The sequence below is a fragment of the Aquila chrysaetos genome, chromosome 6, assembly GCF_900496995.4.
Source record: "Aquila chrysaetos chrysaetos chromosome 6, bAquChr1.4, whole genome shotgun sequence".
NCBI classification, from domain to species: domain Eukaryota; kingdom Metazoa; phylum Chordata; class Aves; order Accipitriformes; family Accipitridae; genus Aquila; species Aquila chrysaetos.
The window spans coordinates 40,858,518-40,886,058 of NC_044009.1; the positions used below are offsets into that span (position 1 = coordinate 40,858,518).

At 45.0% G+C, this 27,541-nt stretch overlaps 1 protein-coding gene across 11 annotated transcripts in view; it reads left to right on the plus strand.

Moving 5' to 3' along the window:
• SLC15A2 (solute carrier family 15 member 2) overlaps nt 1–26,405 on the plus strand; it is a 62,258-nt gene extending 35,853 nt beyond the window's left edge. For 10 of the 11 annotated variants that reach the window (XM_030017495.2, XM_030017498.2, XM_030017502.2 and 7 more), the window contains 11 exons: nt 1,220–1,252; nt 2,326–2,414; nt 4,428–4,509; nt 6,484–6,609; nt 7,407–7,571; nt 10,239–10,285; nt 11,848–11,958; nt 13,372–13,468; nt 15,929–16,075; nt 17,112–17,216; nt 18,091–19,757. In XM_030017495.2, coding sequence (XP_029873355.1) covers nt 1,220–1,252; nt 2,326–2,414; nt 4,428–4,509; nt 6,484–6,609; nt 7,407–7,571; nt 10,239–10,285; nt 11,848–11,958; nt 13,372–13,468; nt 15,929–16,075; nt 17,112–17,216; nt 18,091–18,267 — 1,179 coding nt within the window. In that variant the 3' untranslated portion in view covers nt 18,268–19,757. Of the gene's footprint in view, nt 1–1,219; nt 1,253–2,325; nt 2,415–4,427; nt 4,510–6,483; nt 6,610–7,406; nt 7,572–10,238; nt 10,286–11,847; nt 11,959–13,371; nt 13,469–15,928; nt 16,076–17,111; nt 17,217–18,090 lie in introns of all 11 variants that reach the window. The other variant, XM_030017496.2, reaches the window with a different exon arrangement.
• The last annotated feature ends 1,136 nt before the right edge of the window (nt 26,406–27,541 follow it).

Sequence of the window (27,541 nt, forward strand, 5' to 3'; positions counted from 1 at the left end):
ATTCAGGGCTTTTTTGTCACACCAACTCGGATAGGTTTTTGGCTTATGTTTCGGTCTCATCTGCTCTCCACTGGTGAGTTGTCCCAACTCATGAAGGTGAGATTTAACTGCAACGTTGGGGTGATCCCACCATTAAGCTTGTTGGAGTTCATGTTTGTAATATTCCATGCTTTTCCCTTCTGCAGACAAAGGGCTCAGCTAGGAAGTCCGGAGTTAAACAGGGAATGATTTAGTGTGAGATGAAATATTTGCAGGCTTGTTTCCTAATGGCACATTTGTATAGTGTGCACAAAGTAGCAGGAGGGGATATTTGCCTGATATTTTTAATTGTAAGACTCCTTTGCTGTGACCAGTTGTTTCCACTCTCCCAGGAGGCAGCTGCTGGCAGGCAGGAGACAAACCCCCACAGTGTTTTCCTGGAAAGACATTATTTCCTTCTTAATTTTTCCACCTCTTCTCTTCATCTTAATTTCAAATGAAAAGCATTGTGTGGAGTTCAGACTCCAGCCTCTCCCTGGAGACAGCTCATTGGTCTCTTTTGGGGACTGGGATCCCTCCATCCATCCCTGTTGACCTTGCCTGATTGTGGGCGCTGGGTACAGTGATGCAAATGTGAGGCATCTCTTAGAGCCTTGAGGACTCTTGGCTCAAACCAAGAAGTCACAGTTGACCAAAGCCCATTAGGTGCCCTCGGCAGGTGGAGGGAGGAAAGAGGTGTTTGTGCAGCCTGCCGGCTCAGGGATGGTCTTTAGTTATCCTTTTGGTGTGCTTGGGAGAATTGCCAACGGAGCTCAGAGGGTCCTGAAGCTTGAGGGAACTCACTTGTAGGATTTGGGTTTTTCCTATTACAGAAGCAGGGAGGGAGGAAGCTCTAAGCCCAAATCCCAACTTGGGCACTAACATGCCCATTCCTCCCCAGTCACCTAGTTCATAGCTCAGCCAGCCTGAAAGATGGGTCTCAGTACCTGTAACAGGCTGTGTCCCAGCTGCCATATATCAAGGACTGAGTGCTGCTTCCTTCTGCAAAACGATTCTCATAAAACACTGTGTCCTTAGATGACAAGTGTCAAGAGCACAATATCAGCTGCTAAAGCCAACATAAACGGTTTGAGGAAACCACGTTTGCTACTAAGGCTTCTACTGGACTGGTTGGTTATTTGCTATATGCACTGTTATATTATGGTGTTTATGAATCACTTGGAATATCTTTTTGTTTCAGGGAATATATGTCCTTCAGCCTGACCAAATGCAGGTAAAAGATACTATAGGGTATCCCTTATAAATGTTTTTTTCTTTTTCTTTTTCTCTCTCATTTTTATTTTTCTCATGGGACCAGTGGCCTTTCTCTGCTCCTTTTGAAGGTAATAGCAGTGCATCTGCTGACTGCTGTGGTGTGGACTCTTATTGCTCACTAGCTGTTTTGCAAGCTTACTCTTGGGGTTCAGAAGACCCCAAGGATGTCCTAACACCAAGGTTGAATCCTGCAGAATAATGCAGAGCTGTGGGGAGACGTGCCACCATAATAGTTCTTGAACTAGTGCTGGCATGTGGAGGATACAAGCTGCGTCTGCTTTTAACATGCCCCTGCACTGGGTTGAGTGTTGTACCTGAAATATGTTTCCTTCCTCCCTTTCTGCAGGGCAGATGAAAATGTGAAGTCTCCAAGACGGTGCTGTGTTGTCACAGTTGATTACAATTCTTACACTGAACAGCTCTGGAGAAATTCAAAGCTGTCCTGTTCCCTGAAATCTTCCTTCGAAACTGAAACAGCATTCCTCTCTGCTTGTTCTCCATCACTCTCAATTTTCTTGCTCTGCCACTGCTGGCTGGCAGACAAGCTCTGGCCCTCCCAGGAGAAGTTTAGTTCCTGGGGGATTACCAAGCTGTGTGGAAGTGCGAGAAATTGCCAATCTCACAGAATAGTGCCTGTTTCTCTGGGATTTTGCTGAAATCCCAAGATGTTTCCATTATTGCTGATTTGTTGTAAGGTCCCACCACAGCACCGAAGGTCATCTGCCTCTATTGTCAGTGGGTTTTGTACTCTTCAAAAACATAATGCTTCAGTTCTCTCTTCAGGGAAACCGGGCCAGTGCTGCTTGCTTACCTCTTGGAGGGGACGATATGAACAAAATGTATTCGTGCCTGTGAAAACTAAATAGCAGAAGCTGTCGAAGTGCAAACTATGATTATATTTTAAAAGGAGGTTTTTAAGTGTTTGTTCATGTCCTTTCCGTAATGGAATTATTTCTGGAGGACAGTGCTTTATGAGTTTAATTACTGCAAGTTGCTTTCTAGTCACTAAACTCCCATTCTTTTGTATTGCAGTTCTTAAATCCACTTCTTATTCTTGTCTTCATCCCAATTTTTGACCTTGGGCTCTACCCCCTGATAAACATGTGCAAATTTAATTTCACGTAAGTACTTGGGGATAATGCAGATGCCTCAGTGCTTTTTCTTTTGCAGCAAGTGTGCAGAATAGCTTTTAAGGAGGAGAAACACGAATTTCCATTCACCCTTCCCAGTACGTGCCTTTAATTCAGCCCCAAGAGGCAACATCACCCTCTTCCATAGGCCCTGGAAATTCCAGAGGGGAAAATTCAGTGATATTGGATTCTGCTCTGTACAGATTTTCCCTGAAAGCGGATATGAACTGTCCCTCTTTGAATTTGATCAACATGTTCTTCACCTTATCTCCTGTATCACCCCTAAATAATTTCCACCTTGAAAGGTCCCCATGGGGCTAAATTCACCATCCCATGTGGGCTGCATGTGGTGTTGTGAAAGCAGATTCCACACTAGGATCTGAACTAGTGACTACATAAGGGAATTTCCATATGGCCCAAGAATTTTATCCCTAGTCTATGTTAGCAAAAAGTGCACTGTAATAGGAGCAGACCTCCAGGTTGGCTCTGAGACGCACTTTATGCATTTTGGGGGATTTTACTTTGGAGTGTCTGTAGTCTGCCTCTGTGGACTGATGCCGTTTAACAGTGGGAGTATGTTATGTGTGCTCGTGGAGTGCCTCTGCCAGTGCAGTTTCAGCTGAAAGGAACCATGTTTCCATGCTCCAGCACCACATCTCAACATGAACCACAGTGCAGGAAGGGGCGATGAGTGGGAGATTGGCTTAAAAAGCGTGTTCCTAATCCAAACTAAAATGCTGGATAGACAAAAGCACATAAAATGGGGATGGAAGGAGCCTCTGAAGCCTACCCCTTCACCCTGCTGATCCTTTCCCATCATGCTGAATTACCTGCACCTAAAGACATATCAAAGACATTGTCCAGCCCTGCAAAATGGTGCCCTTTGGAGGACACACATGGGAAGCTGTGCTTCTCCGTGCTACCTCAGTGTGAGCCCATGCCCTGGACTGAGCCCCGACTTGACAGAAAACTTCCTGCCTGATGACCAGTTGACAGAGTAGTTGACTCAGCAGCACAAACTCATGCACCAATCAGGACTGAATGCCATGCTGTTTCTGTCCCCTGGACGCAGGATACTAACAGGCTCCTATCCAGTTTAGCTGTAGAAGTGGCGGTGGAAACACTGTAGCATGCAGGGTGTTAGCCTATGTGGCTGCAAAAGTTTGTGCTACGAAATCCCAATGCAGCGTTGAAGATCAAACCCATTTTTTTATTACAAGATGCAAGCAGTAAATATTTTCTTGTCCCAGGGCATGTAACTGAGAGACAGAATTTGGGTTCCTAATCTGGATTTCCCACCGCCCAGTCAATCTGGAATGTGAATCCAGACCATTACAAAGAGTGGAGACCACTGAATCTCGAACCAGATTGATTTCAAATCTTAACAACTCAAAGTTTGGACCTGCCATTCTGGACCTATTTTATTCTGCTTTATATCAGATTGTCTCATGTAACTCTGGTAGAGTTACACTAGTTTTGCTCTGAGTTCAGAAGCAAGCTCTTTATTCTCTAGAAATGTAAATGTATTGGCATGAGAAATAACCCAGAATGATGCCACAGATGGTCAGAAACATTGATGACACAAACTACACATTTTTCTGCTCCTCATTCCTGCTGCTAAATAGCATGCTACTTTTCTTCTGCCTTTCCCAAAAGGGACTTGAAGATATATAATTTCTAGTGCTCCTTCCAACATCACAGGTTAACATAATGGCATGAGCTATTCCCACTAGAAGAGCTAGGAACAAGATAATATGAAACTTGCAAGCAAAGACCCTTTTTTCATGGCATATCAGTTTTAATTGGCCTCAGTGCTGGCCTCATACAGAATAACAGAATAGTTTTAAGTTAAATGATTGGCAATTTAAACAGCATGTCATCCCCAGTGCCACCTGTTGGACGGTTTATTACATGGCTTTGGCACATCTTTGGCTCTGAGGAATGGTATTCTACATTTTAAATGACTTTTTTTTCTTAATGGCACCTCTTTCATTTGCTCCATAGACCTATTAGGAAAATGGCAACAGGTATGATCCTTGCAGGGATGGCGTTTGGACTTGCAGCTGTTGTAGAACTCAAAATAAATGTAAGTATAGCATAAGGGATTCCTCAGAAATAATTTCCTTCCCTGGGGTGCTTTTATTGATGCCTGTTAGATAATCCTTTTAACCATCGTGTTCCTTGATCATAACTTTTAATGTGTTCTTTACAATTAAGCATACTGATCCAGTTGCTAATGATAATTCTTACTTTGTCTACTTTTCCCTCTCTTTGTCTCTGTCTCTTTCTCTCTTTCTAGTCTTTGCAGTTTTGCTGTGCTGGTCATCTGTATTGGTCTATATTCTAGATTTCCATCATCAAAGTGCTTGACAGACATCTAGTTAATGCTAGTGATTAATTCCCAAAAGGTAGTCTGTTCTCTTTCCTATTTCTTGCTGTAGCTTGCCTGTATTTTACTGGTTTGTTGTTGGTTTTTTTTTTTTTTTCTCTGTGTGTGTGTGTTGGTTTTGGGTTTTTAATTTAATTACTTTCCTACTTTAGGGTGGGGATGTGGTTTTTTACAAGCCAAATTGTTTCTCCAGTGAGGCAGGTAAACGCAGTCATTTCTGTAGTCAAAGGCATCAGGGATTGCCAGGCATCCCCAGACAGGATGGCAGCAAATCTCTTGTAAATTCAGTGTTAGCCCCTGCAGATCTCTGCCATTTGTTTCTGGCCCGTGACCAGCCTTGTGCAGACTTTGGCTAACCTTTGTCTCACAAAAGTTACTATAGGATTAATTTTTAAAGCTTCCATGTATACTTAAAATGTTCTGTTAGAGTGGCTGGCACACAGCCCTGGATTAACATCTGCTGGTTCCTCAGGTGAATCCACTGACAAGTCCCCCACTGAAACGAGACTTTGTGGGTTCAGGTCTTCTTTCTGGTCTCTTTACATGAGCAAAGAAATGCTCTGATTGCCACCACCAGCAGCTCTGGCCGAGCACTGAAAGTCTGCTGTGGCTGTGGCTGACTTCTCCAGGCACAGGCCAGGTGAGTTAGAGGTTCCCCCTGCCTGTGCATGGAAATTTTACCCTGAAGGCCACTAAAAGCTCTGGCAAAGAGGGGGATCGGATGGCCCACCTTGGCTTGGCTCTGGGTTGCAAAGGTGAAAAGCCATAGTAATGGAATTTGCTGGGTAACATTAACAGGCTTGTTGGTCCAGAGCAGCATATGGGTACAGGGAAATCAGTGTCGCCCTGTCTTCTCTGACAGTATGTCTCCCCACTGAGTTATGTTCAAACTGCCCTGCCTGCAATACCCAAATTACAGGATGAGATAGAAAAAAATTAATGTCTCTGAAGCATTGCTGGCAGCTACTTGAAAATAAAGTGAGAAAAAAAGTGAAGTTTTTTACAAAAAAAAATAAAATACTCTTTTTAGATCTGCAGGTAGTGCAAGGCTGACATTGATTGATGTACTCTTTCTAGGAAATGATTCCTGACAGAAAGAGATACTTCTGTGCTGAAGGCATCATCTTTCCTTTCTCAGAAAACTGGGAATAAGACCTATCCAGTCAGCAGTTAGATAGCATGGTGTCATGTGATGCAAAAGCACCGATTACAGACATGCAGCTGGACTGGGATTTTCAAAACTGCTTAGCTTCTGGCCTAATTCTTTTCCCAGTCACTGACTGCAGTGGGAAATAATTATTCTGGTCACTGCTTTTGAAAGCTAAGCACAATTTTTTCCATTTTGATATGGCAGTTGGTTAAATCCAGGCACTAGGGAGCTGTATAATGAAAGCAATAACATTGTTCTACCTACCCAGCAGTTGTGTAGCTTGTACGCTTAGCAGTGTGAAGAGCAGGTTTTGGGAGGAATGATAGGTTGGCTATTGAGCTACTATGAGGAAACCTCCCTAAATAAGATTTATGTTCAGTTTTCTCTGAGTGCAACTTCTGATGAGGAAGGGATGGAAAAGTGTCATTACAGAGAGGAAGAGTATTATGGATAAAAATGAAGAGATATTAAAGTGCTAATAAAGCATACAGATGGCACTTAAAGCCTTTTACTTTAATTAGGAAACCGATATGCCTCAGCTTGTCCCAGAAGAAAGTTTAATTCGGGTCCTGAATTTGGCAAAGAACCCTGTTCAAGTGACAATCCAAGACCGGGACCTATTTCAGCAGCCCGTGGAGGCTTTTCAGGTAAGCATATATGTGGGGCTGGAAGGCCTGACTTGTGTCCCATCGAAGAAATGGTGGGCTTTTTTTCAGGCATTTTCTAATAAAGCCCACAAATGCTAGAGCTTGTTCTCCTCCAATGCCTTAGAAGTGCATGGGAACAGTTTTAAAAATGGAGCATATTATCTCTGTTGATGAGACAGAAATGGCAAGTTTGGATACATATTTCCATGGCAAAGGAGGAAATGGCTAAATACATTCACCTGTAATTAGGAATAAAGGATAATTGTCCTGAGATGAGCATGTAGGACATTCAGCTCACATCTCTCAGTGCTCAGACCAGGAATTGCTGCTGGGATCTGGATGGCATCTGAACAGTTTTTACCTGCAAAGGAGGAAAGAAATGGGAAGGCAGTTAACTGGGCATGGGCACTGGGTTGTTTGCTATTTCAGCTTCCAGATTACTTTACGGGTCAGGCTGGTTTGGTACTCAGTCCAGCAGTCCACTGGCCACCAGCAGCCTGCCATGTTTTAGGTGTGGTCCCATTGGGGCAGAATCGGGCCAGGAGAAAGGGTAGCTGTGTGGGCAGAAGGTGTTCCCTGACCTTAGGGTTGCATCCAGCAAGGGAAGGTACTCCAAGCTCTGTCTTGACCGCCCAAAGCCTATAGGTCAACATAGGTCCTTAGCTGTAGAAGACAGCTCTGACTTTTAACCTCTCTTTACAGGCTCCCTTGAAGAGACGATAGGGTTTCACTTGGAGGGAAGAGCCAGGTCCTTTCTCATCTGAAGGAAGTGTAACCAAGTTTGTTTTTTTCCACAGAACCCAGCTGAGTACTCAAAATTAATATTGAATGGAGAGCAACAGAGCCTTCGCTTCACCCTGCAACATCAAGGATTGTCTCTTGCTTTTAACTACACTGTGAAGGAAAAATCAGTATACAGCTTAATTGTTTTTGAGGCAGAAGGAAGCCTATCAAGCCGCTTAGTGAGTGTGGGAGTGAAGTGTAAATACAGTATTAATTCAATGGCTATGATGATACAATGGGGTAATAGGCTCATTAATTCATTTGCTCAGTTGCAATGTCTGTCTGATTGCTCTCAGATGCTCTAAACCTGACTTCTTAGCTAGCGGCACTGGATCTGTATGCGTTTCTGCTGGTTGATTAATAGAGGCGTTATGGCATCTGAGAGTTTCTGGGCACACTTTAATCCAGTGAATGCTGCAGTGGGAGAGCAGAGTCATGCCTGCTAAGGAGCAGAGCTTGAGAAAGCTGAGGAAACAGAGAGCCAGAGATTTTCCCCCAAAGATGGTTCTATAAAGCAAAGATGTTAAAGAGGCTCTAGGGCTGGGCACGGAATAATAGCATCAGAGGAATGATTCTGGGTTTAGTTATTGCAAGCGTTTAGTGAAAATGCACAGAAGGCCCATTTGTTTTGCTGAACAGAATAAATGATTAAGCTCATTTCAGGCTCTGCAGCAGAGCCGGCTGCATTTGGACTTTTGTGTATTGCTGCAACAATCAGAGAGAGGCATATGGGATGTATAGGGCCAGATTCTGGTATCTTTTATGTGTAGCTGTATCCTAAGAAGCTCTCTTGAAATGAATGGTGTTATTGCACATTGTGGCAGGTTTGCAAATGCCATCAGAATCTGTCCTCATGCTAAAATATCAATTCTCTTTGCAGTTCCTCCACCTCCCACCTTGCAGGGTTGCTACAGCAAGCATTCGGTATTGTAAAGTGGAAATCACACAACTGTTTTTAAAAATGAGGAGTTTTAAGAATTTATTTTTTCCTAACATTGGGGTTTTTTGCTGCTTTATGGTTTAGAGCCTGGGGCTCATTATCACACAATGTTGTTAAGTTTTCTTGTGACCCTGATGACTGTATGCTCTTACCTTAAGAAATGGATACTCATACAGTGATTTTCATACAGTCCTTAAGAAGTGAAAGCCTGCGACTGGCTGGAGCAAAGCAGTCTCTGAGCTTCAGTACATCTCTGTTCTGCCCTAGCTATCTAGCCTGTGCTTAAATTAATGCCCACCCTGGCACGGGCAGGCTCCCATGCACTGGGGAACAGCCATGCTGTTGGGTGATGCTAGTGACCTGTCATTCTCAGCTCTAGATAAGGGAGGTGTGGAAGACAGTGTGGTAAATGATACTCACTTTTCCAGCATTGCAACACAAGGAAGGCAATGCCAGCATCACTGCTGTGTTGCAGGGCTTGCCCTGGGGTAGCCATGGCCCACGCCAGCCTCCCTCACTGCTGGGTTTGGCCCCCTCGCTCAGGTGGGGATGCTTTCCTGGAAGGATCCAATCTGAAATTGGTTTCTTCTCCTTTGTGGGCTGTTGAGTAGGCAGGAAATGAATTTGAGAGCTCTGGGGATCATTGATGAAAGCGAGTAATAATTTGGCTGGCCTGTCTGCAACGAACTAGAGTGTTAATCCCCATGTGTCTCCCATGGAAAAAATTATGTTGTTGTTTGTTATTTATTGCTGTGACATTTATTTTTCACTGTGGCTATTTATTATCTAGGGCATACATTATTTGTAGGTCAGCATATCACACTGAAGTACAATAGACGTTTTATAGGTATACTGAAATTCTGGATCCTTGGTCTCAGAAGCTCAGTGTTTAACATCAGGAAGAAAGTGTGGAGAAAGGGCTAGCAAATGTTGAGAGAAAGCCAGTTGCTGAAAGTAGATTCGGTCCATTTTGGCTTGCCTGGGTTCTGTCTGTGGGCAGCGCAAACTGAAATTGCCCTGCCAGCTTAAATGGACATGGCACAGCTGTGGATTTCTACCAGCCAAGAACCTTGCTCTGTATTCTTTTTGTATGACGTACAATCTTCAGGGCAGGGTTGTGCCTTACTGTCTTTTTTCAGCGTTGTACACCAATAGGCTCTCCTCGAATGAATGTAGATCATGTTAACTATTGAGCTGATGCTCCAGCTGTGATCTCCAGGAGAGGCACTCTCACTCCTCAGTCTGCTCAACCAGGTGGCCATTTCAGGGATGTGTCTGCAGAGACTGAGTGCAAACAAGCTCAGTGCATCTTGGTCTCTCCTGCTCTCTGCCTGCACCATACAACAGTTTAATCTCTTGAGTATTGAGGGTCAGGGAAAATATGAGTGATGCACCATGATCAGAATCCTAGTGGATCCTCTTGGCTTTAAGCTTCTGTTAAGTCTATGAGTATGCCAAGAATCAAGGTCTGAAGGTTAGGTGGTTGCAGGTTTTGTAGGAGTAAGGCACTCATGTTTAATTGTAACTAATCATTGAAAGAGGCTAATGTGGATCATGCTCTCTTGCTATCTTCAGATCAAGACAAATACTTTTTTGAAGGGTGTTACATGCCTCAGTAGAAGGGTAACTGGCTGAAACTCTGTAGCCTTTGTTATACAGGAGATGAGCAAAAAAAAGGTATGATATCATCTTAAGCCCTTGGTGGAGCTGAAATTTTGCTGTTGGCTTCATTGTACCAGGACTTCACTTCTGTGGCCTAATGTAAAGCTTATGTGAGAGTCCAGCTGATTTCCATGGGCTTTGCAACACATGTGTAACTCCACAGACACTAGTATTTTCTGCTACACATTGTTATAAGACAGCATTAATAAATTTGTTTGATTTTTTTTTTTCTTCCCCTCTTTAGATTACAGACTTGGAAGCAAAGCCAGAAAACGGTTTGGCAGCTGTTAGGTAGGAATAACATTTTTTGAGGATTTGGAGGTGGTGGGGTGAGGGAGACTGCTTTTGTCTAGTGCAAACTGTATGTAACATAATCCAGATGTTCTCAGGTTGGAATCTAGTCCATACTTCTCATGCAAGACTCAGGTGTCAGCTGCGGAGGCTTGACAGCGTGTCACCTCCCACACTTGCCATGCAGAGCTGAGCATTATTGCTGCTTACTGCCTAGGATAGTCTGGGCTGAGATGGCAACATAAAAGATCTCCTTTGGAAGAATGGTAAATTCATCTCACTGCATCCCACTTCTTTGGGAAAGAACAGAAAGAAGCAATCTGGAAAGGAGCCATTGCCATTTGTCCTCTGCGAACTGGCCAACCCATGACGTTCATTTATCTCGCCCAACCTCATGCACAAATGCCTGCTAAATTGGTTACAGCAACAATTTTACATCCTTGTAAACAATTTAGCTGGGCATTTGGCTCTGCGTAAGCAGCTAGTCTACTTTCCTAATTTGAGCTAGTCCATGAACAGTCCTGTGCCGGTCTGTGCTGAGATGCCATCTCACTGAGGTCACAGTTACCTCCAGCACCACTTTACCAGACCTATGTGAGGCTGCTGAGATGCGGAAGAAGCAGATTTGCAAAAAAAAAAAAAAACCCTCAAAAACTTTAGACAGTATAAAACAACGTCCAACTCCCTTATCTGAAAGCCTGTATTGACAGTGCAGGACAGCAGTATCTCTTCATAGCCCTATGCTTGTGAAGGCTTCTACTGACTAAACACCACCTTGAAGGCTTGATTAATACGTGTGGTCAGCAATGTTTTATATTTTCCTGTGAACATTTTTGACAAAATCCCAAAATTTTCCCTTCAACAACTTGTGAAGAGGTTTCACTAGGAAGAAACTATTTTTCCACTAAAAAGTTACTTTTGCTAAGCACCCCCATTTTAAGAACTGAAACCCAAAATATTTTAAAACATAGTCAGATCAAATGAAAAGTGTTCGGTTTTGCTAACAATTTTTCAGTTGTCAAAAGGAAGCTGTCTTTTGTGTGTGAAAAAGCATTTAAATACTGGGTCAAAAAACCCCAAACCTGAACATTCCCATGAAAGTTTTGGTTTTTATGAAAATACCTTATTTTTCTAGAAAACTCTTTCCCACTGGTAGAAACTGCTTGGAAAGTATGCCAGCATGGTGCACATGCTCATCAAGGCACCCAACGTTATAGTTTCCTGGGGTGGGCTGGGACTCTGTCCTCTCAAACAGCCATGGAACAATCTTTGAAGGTCTTTGAGAAGAGATTGCCTCAAAGTCCTAACCCACAAAAAGTGAGGGTCACTTTTCACAAGAGAGAGAGTAAGAGGGTAAAATTACACAGCAGGGAAAACTAATCTTATATTGAAAAACTGGGCAACAAATCAGGTGAATATTTTGGTAGCTTTCAGGAGAGGCTGTCGTAACCCTATGGCATTACAGAATGCTTTGGGAGAGACAGCACACTTCTTCTAAGGTGTCTGATATTATGCTTCTCCTGCCCTGTCTGACAACCCAATGAAATATGCTTTCTTTGCAGATTCATTAATGGTTTGAGCCAAGATGTCAACCTCAGCATTGACAGCAAACGGTTCATTGCTGTTCAGAAAAACTACAGCGCTTCTGAGTACTCACTGCTAGAGAGGGACAAGTAAGTTTCCCTTGCTGTGCTGAAGGTTCTTGCTGAGGTCTTTCTTTGGATACAGTGGGGCTTTTCTTGGGCAAATAGCAAAACCTTCCTTGCTGTTGTCTTGGCATTTGGTTGTGGGGGCAGATGTTTGTAAAAAAGCAGAATTACCGGCTCTGCACAGAGCAGGTGCTCCAGGCCACTCGTATGTGCAGAAGCGCCACACATTTAGTCTGCAAAGTGTCCAAGCCAAAGGACAGCAAATCAGTATCTCTGTGTGTAATATGCAGTTGAGTAGATTCAGCCTCCAGACAGTGTCTGGGATAGCTCCCTTCCCATAGCTGTTACTGTTTTGGTAAGATGAAATCAGTAGGGACAAAGCTTGGTAACTTTATTCCCATGACATGAATATAATGAGATCCTAATTTAGGCCATAATCCGCGTTTTCTCAGTGTCAGGTCAGGGGAATTTTGGAAACCCAAAAAGCCTTTTGAAGAAGTCCAGATACAGCACTTACTTAACTTTCTCTGAGCTTTTATTCACATTATATGGGGGCCTGAAGGGAAGAGACTGGCCATTCCTGTGCATCTGTCAGCAGACCTAGGTGGGGCATGGTGAAGTCCCCTCTGCCATTTGATGCCTGCTCTATTTTGATATTCTCTCAGGCCCAAGCAAGTAGTGTTAGGGTGCTCTCAGGGAAAGGCCAATTCATATTCCACACTACAAAGCATTGGTATGTGGGCTGGTAACATCAAGTAACATTAAATGGCTTTGCAGGCTGGGCTTGTTAGACAGGGGCTCCATATGGCCTTGGTTTGGCAGCATTGGAGTTGGCTCTTGTAGGGTATTTCTGGCATTTGCAATGTTTCAAAACTAGCTTCGTGGCTTTTCTCTGCATCAGCTCCATCCAAAATATTTATTGCTGCAATTTAGTAGGATGCAGCAGCCATTGTGGCAATGCTGCTGAGCCTCTGTGCCGTCTCACACATCCAAAATCAGAAGAACAAATATGAAGCCTAATTTGCTCTACTGAAAGGAAACAAAGTGTCTTGTGGGTGCATAATTCTGATTTCCTGAAGGCTGCTTGAGCCTGGCTAACTTGTTTGGCCCACAGTTCCTGAAGGAGTGGAGAAAAGTTTGGAAGGAAAATAAATGGGGGGGTGGGTGGGGGCGGCGAAATCAATGCTAGGAAGAAGCAGAAACCATTAAAAAATGTTAGCAATAGCCCAGGTCATTAGGTGAACTCCAGTCAGTGCCTAAGTGTTTCTGGAAGGAAAAGATGACAGGAACTCTAGTGACTGTCTGACATAAACATTACTGCAGCTTTACGTCATACACCCTCCCTACTCTATTGAAGGGGCATGTTTGATAGCTCTGCTCTGCGCTCTTTGTCTGTGGGACTAACTGGGAAATACTGTACTTCATCATTGTATCTAGATATAATAATGGAAAATGCATAACTGAAATGGGAGAATTCACCCTGGAGCTAGGGCTGCTCGACTTCGGTGCGTCATACACCATTGTGATAACTAACGTAAGTGTCCCTGTGATGGTAACGAGCTCCTTCTGTTCTAGTCTTTGGCAGTGCTTTTGTTCTTATGTTTGTGACTCTCACTTGCTTTCTCCACCCTGCAAGACCCGGGCAGTAGCCGTCTGAAGGCAGTCCTTTACAAAAGGGTTAGCAAAAAGTTTTGGCGCCTACATAAGCAAGGTAGGTGGGTACTCATTCCACCTTACACTGTGATCTTGTCAGATCTCATGGGTTAAACAAGAAGATCTTTTCCTCGATGCAAGTCCTCCATGGATGTGATCTGAGGTTCGTGCTGGTCTCATGCCATCCTTGTTCAGTTAACATTGACCCAGCGCACTGCAAAGAGCTATTACAGTCTGCCAAGAGCTGACTCTGCTTGTGTTCTTTAAAATACTGGACCTGGTGGTACACACACCTGAAAAACTCTGCAGAAACAGTCTGCTGTATCCTCATGTTTAACTTACTGATCTAAAGGCTGATCTTCCAAGACCTGTGGATTATGCATGGGGGGAAGAGGGACGGTGTTGAGGGAGGAGGTTGGTGAGATGATTGTGCATCTGTTTTTCCTCCTCTCACTGTCTGTACAGCTTGTTTAGAGCCTAGTGTAAACTCAAGGCATGGTTCTCCGAACAACCTAGCCCTGATGCGGCATGAGCGCTGCTGAGAGGGTGGATTCCTTTCCCTGCCTGCCAGCCTCTTAGGCACGCTGCTCCAACCCTGGTCCAGCTGGCAGGAGCCACGGAGATGAACGTGATCAGCTTAGTTCCCATTTTAACCTTTCCACTGCACAGGCACACAGACAAACCAGGTCTGACAGGACACACTTCTAAGCTTCCCTCTGAGACTTTGACTACTGTGTTGTGATGAGCAGAGCAAAGTGCTGTCAGCTACTCCCTGGCAGTAACATCTCCCTGTTGGGCAATTAATGGGAGCTGTTCACGTCTGCAGAGTCCAAATGCGTAGGGGGAAAAATATAGCTGCAAAGCACCTGGCATTTTTTTTTAACTCCGGTAGCTGGAGTGGGATGCACAGTCCTGGAGGGAATGGGCAGATGCTGCCATCTGTGAATGCAGAGATTTATGTACATAAAACACATAGACACTTGAAGTAATGTTGGCCAGACCCATCCTCCATGGCTGCAAGCCTCTTTCACCAGATGAGAAACCAAATAGAGAAGTTGCATGAAGAATATTACGCTAAGAATATTGCCCCAGAGCCTCTGGTAATGCAACTGCGTCAGGGCCAGTTGAGATAGATATGTCCCACATCCCTGTGGGCAAGGATTCCAGTTTGTGGTCCCATCTGCAAAAGTCCCTGCTGTAGCCATGGCTGCTTGGGGGTGGCTCTGTGCCTCAGCCCCTCAGCCCTTCTGGACCCTGTGCTAGTCTTTTAATCTTTTTAACCCTCTGTTTTTCCATCTCTCTCCCTGTGGTTTCCTCCTTCTGTAGAGAGTTAGTTTGCTCCAGGCCAAGATAATTTTTAATTATTGCAGTGATTTGTACTGAGCCCTGCTCCTTTGCCAGGAGTGCTATATAGAAGAACCAAGAATGCAATATATTAGTCTGCTAATGTGGCTGAACTGTGATACTTAAATCAAGGGGATGCTGCCTTCTACCCAGCCTTCCTCAGTGTGCAGTTATAGTATGGTGCTTGTGACATTTCTTTATGGGCTAAAGAGCAATGCACAGCTCTCCTCTTGCCCTTTTAGCCTGCTAAAATACAGTCTCTTGATTTGCCTCCCTGTATGGTGATTAAGTACATCTCGTAAACATCCCTTGTATTTTCCCAAGTACTCTCCTTAAACACGGGGTTTTCTGCCTGAAGTCATTTCAGCCTAGTGTTTTCCTAGCTACTTAGTCAAATCTCTCTCTGCCTCTGAGCATCTGTGCATCAGAGACAGTATTAATTACACCTGGGAAAGCAAACAAAAAGAATGAGGAATACAGCTACCATAACTATCTGAATACATCTGATATGAGGCAGTCTCTGCTACTCTTGGTGTTCCTGAACTGGATTTGTTTGGGTATCACTGTTATAGTAGGGGATTTGTACAGTGCTGATGAAATGGGAGCAGTGGCCACATGGCTGCAATGAGCATTTATTCTCTTGTCCTGTTCTGGCCCTGGGGACAGCAGCAGGTCACAGGCCCTGCACAAGTACCACACAGGCTTTTCCCAGCCCCACTACAGAAGGCAACTTGCTGGTTTGCAATAACTCATGTGACTCTTGCAGCACATTGAATGAGCTGGGATGTTTTCATCCTCTACCCTGTGCAGTAGGAGTCAGCCCATTCCCAACAGGCTTGGAAGTGGCAGGGGTCAGACCCAGAGTTTTGCTTCCAGGGCAGAGCTTTGCTTCCACCTTTACTTAAAACTTCATTTTCGTAAAGTTGGTATTGGAGTCCAGGCTAAGAAGGATCTGATCTTTGAGCAGCTAATCAATGTGCCTTTATTTTCCTGCTAGGTTTCTGGAGGTGATGTTAAGACATGGAAGTCAGAAGACATCAAAGCCAACAATGTCCATATGGCTTGGCAGTTACCACAATACTTATTAATATCTGCTGGGGAGGTGATGTTCTCCATTACAGGTCTGGCCTTCTCCTATTCTCAGGTACTCCACTTAAAGATTAGACTTTAGATTAGGTTTACAATTAGACTTCAGGATGTATTTCTGCATCTGTCATTGACTTGTAATACGTCCTCTGGCATGATGCTTACTGACAATATTATCTGTGGTTCAGCTAGAAGTGGGATTATAACACAGCTTGCTGGGTGCCCTCAAGCTAAATTAATTCATACTCTGAAGATACCTGTGCTCAATTATATTTAGGAAACTCCTTTTCTGGTAAAGCTGAGAACATAGAACAGAACTGGATAGAAGCTTATTTTAATGTGAAAGCTCTGAATACAGTAATACCAGGTTTTTCTCCCAGTGAAATAGTTTGTGGTACATATTTTCCAGTGATAAAAAGACAAATCTCAAGGACTACAGGGTGGCATGGGGGCTTGGAACCTGCTTTAAGCTGAGAGACTGAAGGGGTCTAAGCCTACACGAGTCTGTAACAAGGGAGCAAGAGGTAACGAGTGTGCAAGGGATGATTTGATTGTTGTCCGGGGAGAAGGTTTATGGAAAGAGGGGACTGAGACATTACAAGATCAAAAAGCTGAAGCTACTCAGATTTATCCTTGGAGTAAAGTGCAGATGTTTATTAGTATAAACCAGTGGGACGATCTATCATGGGATCTGGAAAATTTGTCATCAACGGGAAGTTTAACATCAAGATCCAGTCTCTTTTCCAAAGGTGTACAGCCACATGGCACCAGACTGCAAGCTGCAGGGCTTTTTGTGTGGCTCCCTGAAGTTCCTGATCGTACAATTTCAGACGATGCAGGTTGGGGATGATCAGGATCCAGCTCTGCAATCACAGCATCTCCTCTTTCTTCATGTGTCCTCCTGGAGGACATGTTTTGAAAACTCCTTGTACGCAGCTGTTGAAATTAACCACAGAGGAGACTGTGCAGAGGAAATTCCACCATCTCCTCCTAGGCTGAGCCTGGTGACACCTACACCGGGCAGGACATCACAGGGTGAACCAGGGCAGAAGGGCACAGCGTGATACCTACTGACCAGGCCCTTCTCTTTTCAGTCTCCAGCCAGCATGAAGTCGGTGCTACAGGCAGGCTGGCTGCTCACAGTGGCTGTTGGGAATACCCTTGTGCTCGTTGTTGCACAGGCTGCACCAATGGCACAGGTATGGTTCGGCTCTTAAAACGGAGGTATTGCTTTAAAACAGGCCTGGATGGTGCTTCTGAATGTCTGTGTCCTGGAGCCACAGCTTCTCTGCACAGCCCCAGGCTCCTGCAATGGCGTGATGGCAGCCTGCACCGAGCTGCCTCCCAGCCAGGGCTCTGCTTTGCCCTCAGCAGCGTTGCCCTCTGGAGCAATGGCTCTCCCTAAGCCTCCCAGTGACAATAAATAATAGTGACCTGCACTGCAATAATGTTGCTGGAGCTCAGCTCTAGCCAAGCAGGCTGTGTTTGGGCCTGGAGCCTGGACACAATGCCAGCCGCATGTTGCAGTTGCTTAATGAAAGCAGCTTGCCTTCATCCAGCTAGCCCAGTGGGCAGGTAGCATCCTCAAGCGTCTAGTTTGGGACTCCTTCAGGGCCAGCTGCCTCTGGCACCCCTGAGATGTCAGGCTTGCATGGGGAGGTTGTGGCGCAGAGCTTGTTTAATTCAAGCTATCAGACTTCTGGGCTGATGGCATGAAGGTGTGAAATGGGTCTCATTTCTGGCTGACATGAAACTGCCTCTCCCAAAGGCATCCTGTGGGCAAAAAGCCCAGGCAGGTATGTTCCAGTCAGGACAGATTTCTAAGAAAAGATTTAATGAAACTAGCCCAATCTAAAACTGGTTTGTTTCAACGTATATCACATATTCACAATTACATAATGTGTACATGAGTTTACCAGAAAACAGGATGAGAAGGTTTCTATCTTGTGAGCAATTTCTGAAGCTAAAAAGTAATTTTCACCCAGCTCTTCAAAAAGCTCTTGGAAGTGCAGAGAAATCCTCTGGACTGAAAGTCTGGGGTCCCCTGACCTGCTGTTCTTTTTTCTTTCCTAGTGGGCTGAATTTGTCTTGTTCACTGTTCTCCTCTTTGCTGTGTGCGTTATTTTCTCCATCATGGGATATTTCTATGTCAGTGTGGATCCAGAGGACCTAGAAGAAAAGGAAGAGAAGAGAGAGACCTCAAGCAGAGGAAACATGATTAGTCTCGTTACTCAGAAAACAAAGCTCTAACACATGGGTTGGGATTTTTTTTTTTTTAAACACAGTAGATGGGAGGGTAAAAGAAGGGTGGGGACAATGTTATTATATTTTATAGCATTGCAGTCTTTTTTACTCAAAATGTAGCCACCTTCTAAATGGGACCAAATAGCCCTCTATATAAACAATAGGGGTCCTGAAATCAGAGCAAAACTCCCTGGGAAAGCTCCCCTGGTATTAAAAGCCCTTATAAGTAAATACAGTGTAATTTAAAACCTGCCCATCATTTTAAGCATGGAATGCTTTCCTATGATTTTGTTTTAAACATATATTTAGGGCAGCAGGGAGGAAGGGTGGAAGGAATGCTGTATGACAGCAAAATTTGGAGATGTTGGAAGAAAAAAATGAAAACCCAGTATAGGAATTAGGGAAGAATAGATGTTACTGACAGAATTTTTAATGCTATCATCAAGGACTGGAAGTGTTACACAGAATCCCAAAGGATTTCATCATGTAACTCTCCTTATGAGTATTTCACCCTATTATTGCATGTTATGAATGGTCCTGATTTATGACTTTCACCTCCAGGCTCAGAAGTAATAACAGGGAATTAAATTCTGCAGGCTAAAATATTCCCAAAACACTACTGAAGAAGATATGCATGCTACCATCTCTCTGATACCCATTTTTCCTAGAAGTTTTTAGCAACTGATGGTGTTCTTTGATTAGACATGATTAAAGAATTGGTTTACACTTTCTTATTTCAGAAATCCAGGCAGTTATTTGCCATCTTCCTATATATTAAGCCTTTATTGGGCATTTCCTTTTACAGCACCTGCCACTGCAAGTTAGGATATGGCTGATTTCTTATCTCATGCTTCAATTATTCCCCACTGGGAGACATGTTGCAGCAGTTTCTATAAAATTCCAGGCATCCTGCAGTGAGTTAAACAAGGATGCACTTTATCATTTTTTTCAGTCTGCAAGAGGATACCATGGCATAGGAGATTTTTCTTTTTCCTCCCTGTTTTGTGTCTCTCTACCAAACTTTGGATATAGCTATTTTATCGGAATTGTGATATAATTGTCTGATTTTCCCTGCTTGCGTGAAGCTGTGATTTCATGTTCTGCATAGAAGTAATTCAACCATTGCTGATCTAGTAAAACTCTTGAGAGAGTCCCTGCGTTCCTCTGTTGCTCCAAGGCTGCAGTTGTAACAGGTATGGCCTAATTTACCACAAGGTTGTCAATAGGATCTTCAGGTTCACAGAGAACAGATTCTAAATGATGCTTTCCTCTTCCATCTTGGCATTGGCCATAGGTGGTCGCTGATGCTTTGATTCAGGAGATCATGAAATACATGTTTAATTTAATTCCTGTTCAGGACAGTGCTAGGGAATACGTTTAGCTTGACACCTCTGCTACTTTAATGTGCTGCCTTGTGTGTGTGTGTCTTTTTGAGTAAGAGTGAGAAAACCCCACTTTTTGGTTTATAACTGGAAGAATCATAGCCTCAGATTGTTTCCTTTGCTTCCTGTTGTAAATGGTCACGAAATTCCATCGCTAGTTCTGCATAAGCTCCTGCCTGCTGTGAAATAGCATCTGGGTCTTGTGCCAGAGGGGGACCATGGCCTCACGTAAGTGACAACAGGCTGCGGGTGTGCACACAGAAACACTTAATGTGGTTCAGTCAATGCAGAGCCATTTATTAAGCTGTGGTGGCTGGATCCAGACAGCTGAACCCTGCGACTCAGCAGGGAATGAAGGGCATTGAAAGCCATCTATTAGGTCATCCAACCTGCTCCTCAGACGCCAAGTGAGGATTATTCCCTCTGCTCCTTTCTGGTATTGTTCTCCTGCCGCAATTCTTTGTGTGGGTTCTTTCTCCTCCAGGCATTGTTGTTTTCCTAATCCTGTTTTATGATACACTGTGAATGAGCTCAGAGGCTGCTGAATCATTCTGCTATGATGCTGTTTGACCAGCTTCCAATTTGAAGCACTAATAGAAAGCATTTCTTCCTCCCCCCCCCCGCAAACAAAACAAAAATCCCCAAACTGAAGGAATGGACAGGCTCCAGTAGCACTGAACAAACACAATTTAGAATTATTGGAGCATTTAATTTTTTATAAGCCTTGAATTTGGAAGTGTGTTGGGCTTCGAGGGCATATGTGGTGAAGAGACAATTGAAAATTATTGGAGCACTTTCCTTGGGAAGCACTTGGTACATCGCAGCTCAAAGTGGTATAAGGGAAAGCAAGGTGTCCAGAGGACACAATCTTTAAGACTACATATGCTCAAGAACCTTTTGATTTTTATGTTTTATTTCCTTACTGGCGGCACTACCAGAAGCTGTCACACACTCTGAGCTTAATTTAAAGGAATCATTCCAAACTCATAAAAGCTACATTTAGGATGTCATCTGTATCTGCTTTTTAAACTCCTGATGCCAAATTGTCCCTTTCCAAACATCTCCATGTTCCAAACCATCACCATAATGCTGGGGGGAGAAAAATTGCAATTCACAGTTGGGAAGGTTATGAACAGGAAGGCAATGCTATAAATGAAGTGCTAACATGAGGCTGGGGGCTGCTCCTGCGGCCCCTCCGGGGAATTGCTTGCCCGAGGGAGTGTAAGGCTCTGTTCACATTTCTCTTCCAGCTGACACAGTTACTTCTTCCCACTCGCTCGTCATCACCTATTGGAAGTTTTGTCCTCCTCCGATCTGCCTGCTTGGTTGCTGGTATGATCCTTCCCCACCGTTTCAGCTGCAGTTGTAAAGCTTTGCTAATTGGACCCGTTTATTTGAAATGCACCAGCAGTTTGGAGGGATTTCCACTGGGCATGCTGACAACCAGCCAGGAGCAGGCTGGGGGCTGTAATGAAGAGCCGCCCCTGCTGTAGCTGGAGAAGGTGGCAAAATAGCACATTCAGCATAGCACTTCTCCAATTTTAGAGCCACAACTGCATCCTCAGAGCCCTTTCATCACCTTCAAATGCACTCAAGACTGGATCAAAGATTTAGGACCTGATTCTGTGGAGTATTGAGGTCTCTGGGTTTTCTTCCATACAGTCAGCTCAGAGATGGGGCCATGCACAGCTCTTAACACCCAATTTTAGAACAATATTCCTTATTCTTCCCGATTCTTTAATTTAGGATCAGAGGGAGAAGCCAAAATAGTGATAGTATATGTAAAGTTATGTACACCTCTGTAGAGAAATAGCAGCCTGCTGCCTGTCCAGCTTTGTCTGTCACTGAAGGGAGTCTCAGCTGTTGGTGGAGTTTGCCCTGGAGCAGATTAGGGAAAGCTCACACCAGCCGTTTTGGAGGCTGACCTACAGAAATTATCATCTCCAGCTAAGGGACGGTAATGAGCTGGTGGGGGTCTATAAGTATGTTGCTGCACAAGCCTTCATGGAGATTGCAGGGGTTTGGCTTCACTGTGGAAGTATGTGTATTTATCTGTTTTTCTGAAGGATGCTTTCTGATAAAGATTTTTTGTGCAGCAAATTTCCCTTCACTTGCACTGGCTGTTACTCAACACATTTTTCCCCTTAGCAGGGTGTAAGCGTGGCTAGTTTTATTTCCAGCTTTGCATGAGATAAGCATGAAAACGAGATTTCAAACTCAGCAAAACAACTTACTGGCTGTGGGTTCCTTAAATTTACCTCTTCTTTCTGAGGCAGTTGAACACCTTTAGGTAGCAAGCTGCTCTGTGCAGCTGAAAGGGCTTGCATCTCTCTTTTCTTCCCTTTCCCTTTCCCCACAGCCCCACAATTCCAGAAGATGAGTTTTGGAGGATTCCAGAAGATAAGCCCTGGGAGGGCTGCGTGGGACTGGCTCGGATGCAGCTGGTGTGTGCTGTCAGCGCTGGCTGGGAGGCAGGAGCCTGGCCAGACACAGGAGCTGGTTCCTTTCTAGAGACCTAAAAGGGGCTGGGCAAGGTAGCCTGGGGCAGGTCTTGCCCTGGTGGAAGACGTAGTTTTCCTGAGCAGTGATCTGGATGTGAGTTCTACTGTGAAAGTGAAATGGGGGCGAGTGAAAGGAAAAGTTTTCACTGCCCTTGGCTTTGGCCTGAGGCACTGTGCAAGGAGGCTGGAGACTGACAGGCAGGGAGGAAAGAAAGGGCTATTTGGTCAAGATCTTCCCAACTCCTCAATGAACAGCTGGAATTCCTCACATGGAGTTAATTGGAGAGAAAATGAGATGGGACAAGTGCAAAGCTCAGATGATTAAATAGTGGATGACTTCAGACCTTTCAGAAAAGCACTCTCCTAACTGGTGGTGAAGGGCCATCAGGGGAGTTAGTCACCCATGGCTTGAAAACTGGTTCATCATTCCAGAGTACTGCAAAAACCGGCATACAGACCTGCGTCGGGGGGCCTGCAGTGACAGGAGGAGGAGGTGGCTGTGCTCCTGGCGATGCCCCCGCCACCCATGGTAGCCACCACCTTGGCTTCTCCTTGGGACAGAAAAAAACAGCTGAAGGTGCATTACAGATGGGAGTAGCACAGGAGGGAGAGCTACAGTTAGCGGTGGTTAATGGGCAGTTTTAGCCAGGGTCATACACAGAGGAATAATCTCTTCTCTCTGTGTTGAATTTGTTTGCCTAGCTACAAGAAACACTTTCTAGCACCAACAGCTTAAACCTGGGAGTTCAGCTCCATGGCAGATACCACAGCTGCTGAATTTTGGATGGTACCAGACTCTGCATTTCATTATCGCTACATTTGTTATTGTGATAAAATTTTAAAACAGCATTTAAGAGATGTTTCTGGTCCCAGATGTTGACAGATCTGGCCAGGGTTTTGCATGTTGATAGCTGGATTTACGCTAGTCTTTCATGTTAACATGTGCGATAAACCTGTCATACAAGTAGATGTTGTGGGGCCTTTGGATTTTCCACAGCAATTTAGAAAAAAAACAAAATTCCCAGCGAAGCTGGCTAAGCATGAACTTTGGCGTTGCTTCCTTGTCGGAGCTGCCCACGTGCTTTGTAAAGCAGGGACCTTCATTCATCCCTTGCAGAGTGCTTCCCAGAAAGACAAAAATGGGGGACATTATTATACATTTTGGCTTGAGAAGGGCTCATGCTGCAATACAGAAATTGCGTGAAGGAAGATAATTACTTTGCTTAAAACCCCTCTTTTCCTCACCATCTCAGGTGGTGCACAAGGAACGAAACAAGTTATTTCTTAGTGAGCTTTGAATCAAGGAGCTGCTGCATCTTCTCAAGGTCTTTCCATGCTGTGTTTTATCAGCAGATCAACATTAACCTGCCTCTAGTACCTGTAGATCAGAAGATTGCCAGGTTGCAGAGCAGCCACACTGCAGGCTCCCGCTGTCAGCTGATCAACTCTGATCTCTTCATTTTTAATGAATCATTTCAGCAGTGATCCTGCAGGGCTCAGTCAGAATTGGTCTAAATTTAGGCCAAAACTAAGGACCTGAGAGAACTGTAATCAACAAGATAAATAGCAAAACTCTCAAAAAACCTGCTAAAACACTGGTTTAGTGCTTAATTAAAATTTTAGTATGCTTACAGAAAGTCAAAACCTAAACCAGAATGTAGCAATTCAGTCAGAGCAATGAGGAGCTGCAGTTGGAATCCAGCAGCGTGGCAACTGGCAGCCAAGCTGAAGACACAAAAATTAAGCAAACATCACTTTTTAGATTATTTTTTGTCATTGCATATGTTGTTCAGTCTGCTTGGCCTGTCCTGTTCAATCTACCCATGTGTGTAAGGAAAAGAAGCTGAACTGACTTGTGGAAGACACGTCCCCTTCCCAAGCTGCAGCTCGGTTTTCGTCTTGTTGCAGACTCCCAAGTTAGCTCCAAATGACTCCCTTTGCTAGCTGTCAGCCCCCTCAGTCCCACATGCTGGTCCTCCCTCCCCAGAAGTCACTCAGACTTCTCCCCTGTGACTTTGCCAGCCCTCAGCACCTTGCTTATTCCTCCTCGCATGCAGCCTCTCTGCTGCCAGCAACAGTGTGTCTTCTTGGGGGTTGTCCTGGGTAATGCTGCCCACTTTCCTGCAGCTAGAAAAGCTTCTCACCCACAGGACTACCATGTCTGGGCAGAAATCACACAGAGCCAAATATCTGGGTGGTAACAGGGCATCTGTTCTGTCTTGCTTTGGCTCTGGCTTCTTGTCACAGCCTCATATGGCTCAATGCATCTTCTGTAGGCAAATCAGCTCAGAAGCACTGGAGTAACCCAGCATCTCCATGTGTCCCTCCGGTCTATCCTGTGCCCAGTTAGCTGCCCACAGTTAGCCCTTGTGTTATGCCATGTCAAGCTGCAGGGACTTTGGGGCCACAACACTACTGTTGCCAGTCATGGAGAGTCCATTTGTGCTGCCTGTGGCCCCAGCCTGCTTTAGCTGGCCTTTGTTTATGCATTATTTATGGTCAGGCTGCTCCTTCCAGCCTCCCACTTGTGCTGGAGGCTCTGGAGCCCTCCCCTGCCAGTCACTCTGCGGGTCTTCCTCTTGTAGAGAAGTAGGAGAAAGCCACTCAGGTTGTGTTCATCACAGCACTAGTGTGTGGTCGGTGGGCTGCATCTGCAACCACAGATCTCCCATCAGTGTGGACACGGCAGCCAGTGAAATGGGGCCAGCTCCTCTGCCAGCAGTGCCAGCACAGGGACTGCTGGTGTCGGTGGCACTGGGTCTGTGGCCTTCCCAGGCTTGACTGGGATATTTTAAAAGCCTGAGTCAATGTTTTGCTGGGAGACCTGTGTTATTACTGTGGTGCTGCCAGGCTTCAGCTTCTGAATCTGCTGGGCAAGGAGCAGAGCTGCTCCTCCCGACCCAGGGACCTGTGCCACTGCTGCTTGCCCATGGCAGGGCACTTTCTGCTCCTTTTTCATCTACGTGCCCAGCCCCAGTGACCACGTCTTGGGTAACTGGCATTTCCCAGACCTTGCTGTGTTATGTGCCCACCCACAAGGGAAGTTTATTCAAGTGGAAGTGAATTTGGTTGCTTTGAGCTCTGACTCTACCCAGATTTGCTTGGACCTGCTTGGAGCTTTTGTTCGGGCTCTTTCTCTGTTTAACCTGTGCATCAAAATGCTCTCCAAGTAGGCCTTCATGCTGTCCTCACCAAAGACAGAAACCTCTCAAAGGCGCTATGCCAATATGGATTTTTCCTGCCCAAGTTAGAGGTGAAACAGGCCAGCAGGAATTCAGCAGGCACCAGGAGCTGCTGCTGTTCAAAAAGGCGAGCTGCTGTCAATCACAGCGGCTCCCCACATGTGAGGCCATGCAGTCCAGCTCTTGCTGTGCCCTGAGCTCAGCAGAGGCCAGTGGATGCTCAGATGCCTCTCTGGGGGCTGCAGCTCCCAGGTCCCAGCACTGGCCAGCCCACCTGTGTGCCATTCATGGTCTGTCAGCGCCAGCTTTCCTTCCTGACACTATACAGTCCAAAATGTGCCGAGCAAAGAAAGTTCCCTCTTCCCATAGAGTGTATTTAATTTGCTTTTTCTCCCTCCCTTCTCATTCACAGCCAATGTCATTAGCTGCCTTGTTATTTCAGGGCTGGCCAAGGGGGCTGCGCAGTCTCCCCATCTCATCACTGCCTTGGGGTAAGGGGAGGTCAGGGATTTCTCACCCTGCCCACCCACAAGCACCTTCCTGGAAGCTCTCCTCAAATTCAGGTCCCCCACTCCTCCAAAGAGCACATCGCTCATGAGACCAAGGATTTGACATGTTTTTAACCAGCCAGTCCCTTTGTGGGGATTAGCCAGCCTGGGTAATGTTTGCATTTCACCCTTTGCTGTCTGCTGGCTGTGGCTTTACTTTTGGAGCTAATGGCACAGTTTTTCTTTCCCTTTTCCCCCCAAAGGTTGTCCTTAGCACCTGCACTCTCTGCATAAAATAAATAAATGGCCTTGCCTGTTTGCAGGCAGATGGTCCATCCATCTTCTACCGAAACTTTGATAGTGCCATGAAGAATCCCTCTGCACTAACGGTGCCAGTACAGTCCTTTACATCTCTACTGGAGGACTTAGGCCCTTCTTTGTGCCATCCTTTTGTACATGCTGGTTAAAACCAAAGGGCTTGTGCTTCATTTCTCACAGCCTGCAGCACTCCTCAAGCTTCTGTAATGCAGGCTCTGAGTTCCCTCTTCTGTATGAGTTGAAAACTATTAAAAGCCATTCAGTCCTTCAGAACCAGCTGGTTTTTGTCTAGTAAAGTTCTTTTTTTGCATTTTTTTACTGTGTTCACATCCATCAATTACAGCTGTGGAGTGAAACACTGCTCCAGTCTTCTCCTCTCAAGCCTCACTTTTCTGGAGAAGGTTGGGCTTTTAGCTTTTCCATAAAAACCTTATCCTGAGTGCCTTTAGTCCTAATGCTGTTCATTGTTCAGCATCCCTTGAAGCCAGGGATTTGGGCTCCTTCCTTTGTGTTTTCACTTCCATCCACTCAGCATTTCTTAGCTGGTGTCACTGTATTACACCTCCTGGGGCCCACTGACCTACCGGGCTGAAAAGGAGCAGAGGAGTCATCCCAGTGGTTTTAAAAGATGCACATAGACTGCATCTGCTCAACTCTGAAAGTTTTGAGCCCTTTTTCAGCTTGTTAGAGGAAGAGCAGGCACTTTTCCACATAAAGGTGTGCTCTTATGCCTACTGCATCCTGCTCTGGCTGGAAGGGGACACTGCCGGGTCAGAACAGCTCTGCCGTCCCCAGCACTTTGCTCCTGCTTTCCTCTGGCTCTGCATTTCCTGGCTTGGATTCATCTGCTCTGGTCTTCTCCTTGGTGGGTCTCTTGCAGTAGTGATACTCCCACCAAAGGAGCCATTACCTCCAAAAATTTATTTGACCAGTCTCATGCTGTTACTTGTGGTGACACCCATCATGGGGTTTATTTTGCCTTTTCAATCTCCACTGTTGTTCCACGTTTCTGCTGTGGTTTCTCTTGATTCAGACTGTCACGCTCTTGCCAATTTTTTCTTCCTCGTCATGGCTCCCCATTATCAATGCTGTGCTTGGAGTCTAAGTGCCCTTCACGCCACAGATCTGCAAGCTAAGTAAACTTAGCAAATCATTAGGGCAGACTTTGACCGCTCCTGTCTCCATCAAAAACTGGGATTAAATTAGGTCCCTTTGATAAACTGAGCTGATGGGCCAATTTGGATTGCACATGTGGTATTATGAGCCTCACGGGTCATATGATTAAAAGACATAAGAAAATGCAATTATTTAGAGAGCTACCAGGAGATTGCTGTAACTCAGTAGTCACTTCTTTATCAGAACAAAAGAACCCAATTCTGCAGGGCGGCAGGCAGCTCCTGGGAAGTGTC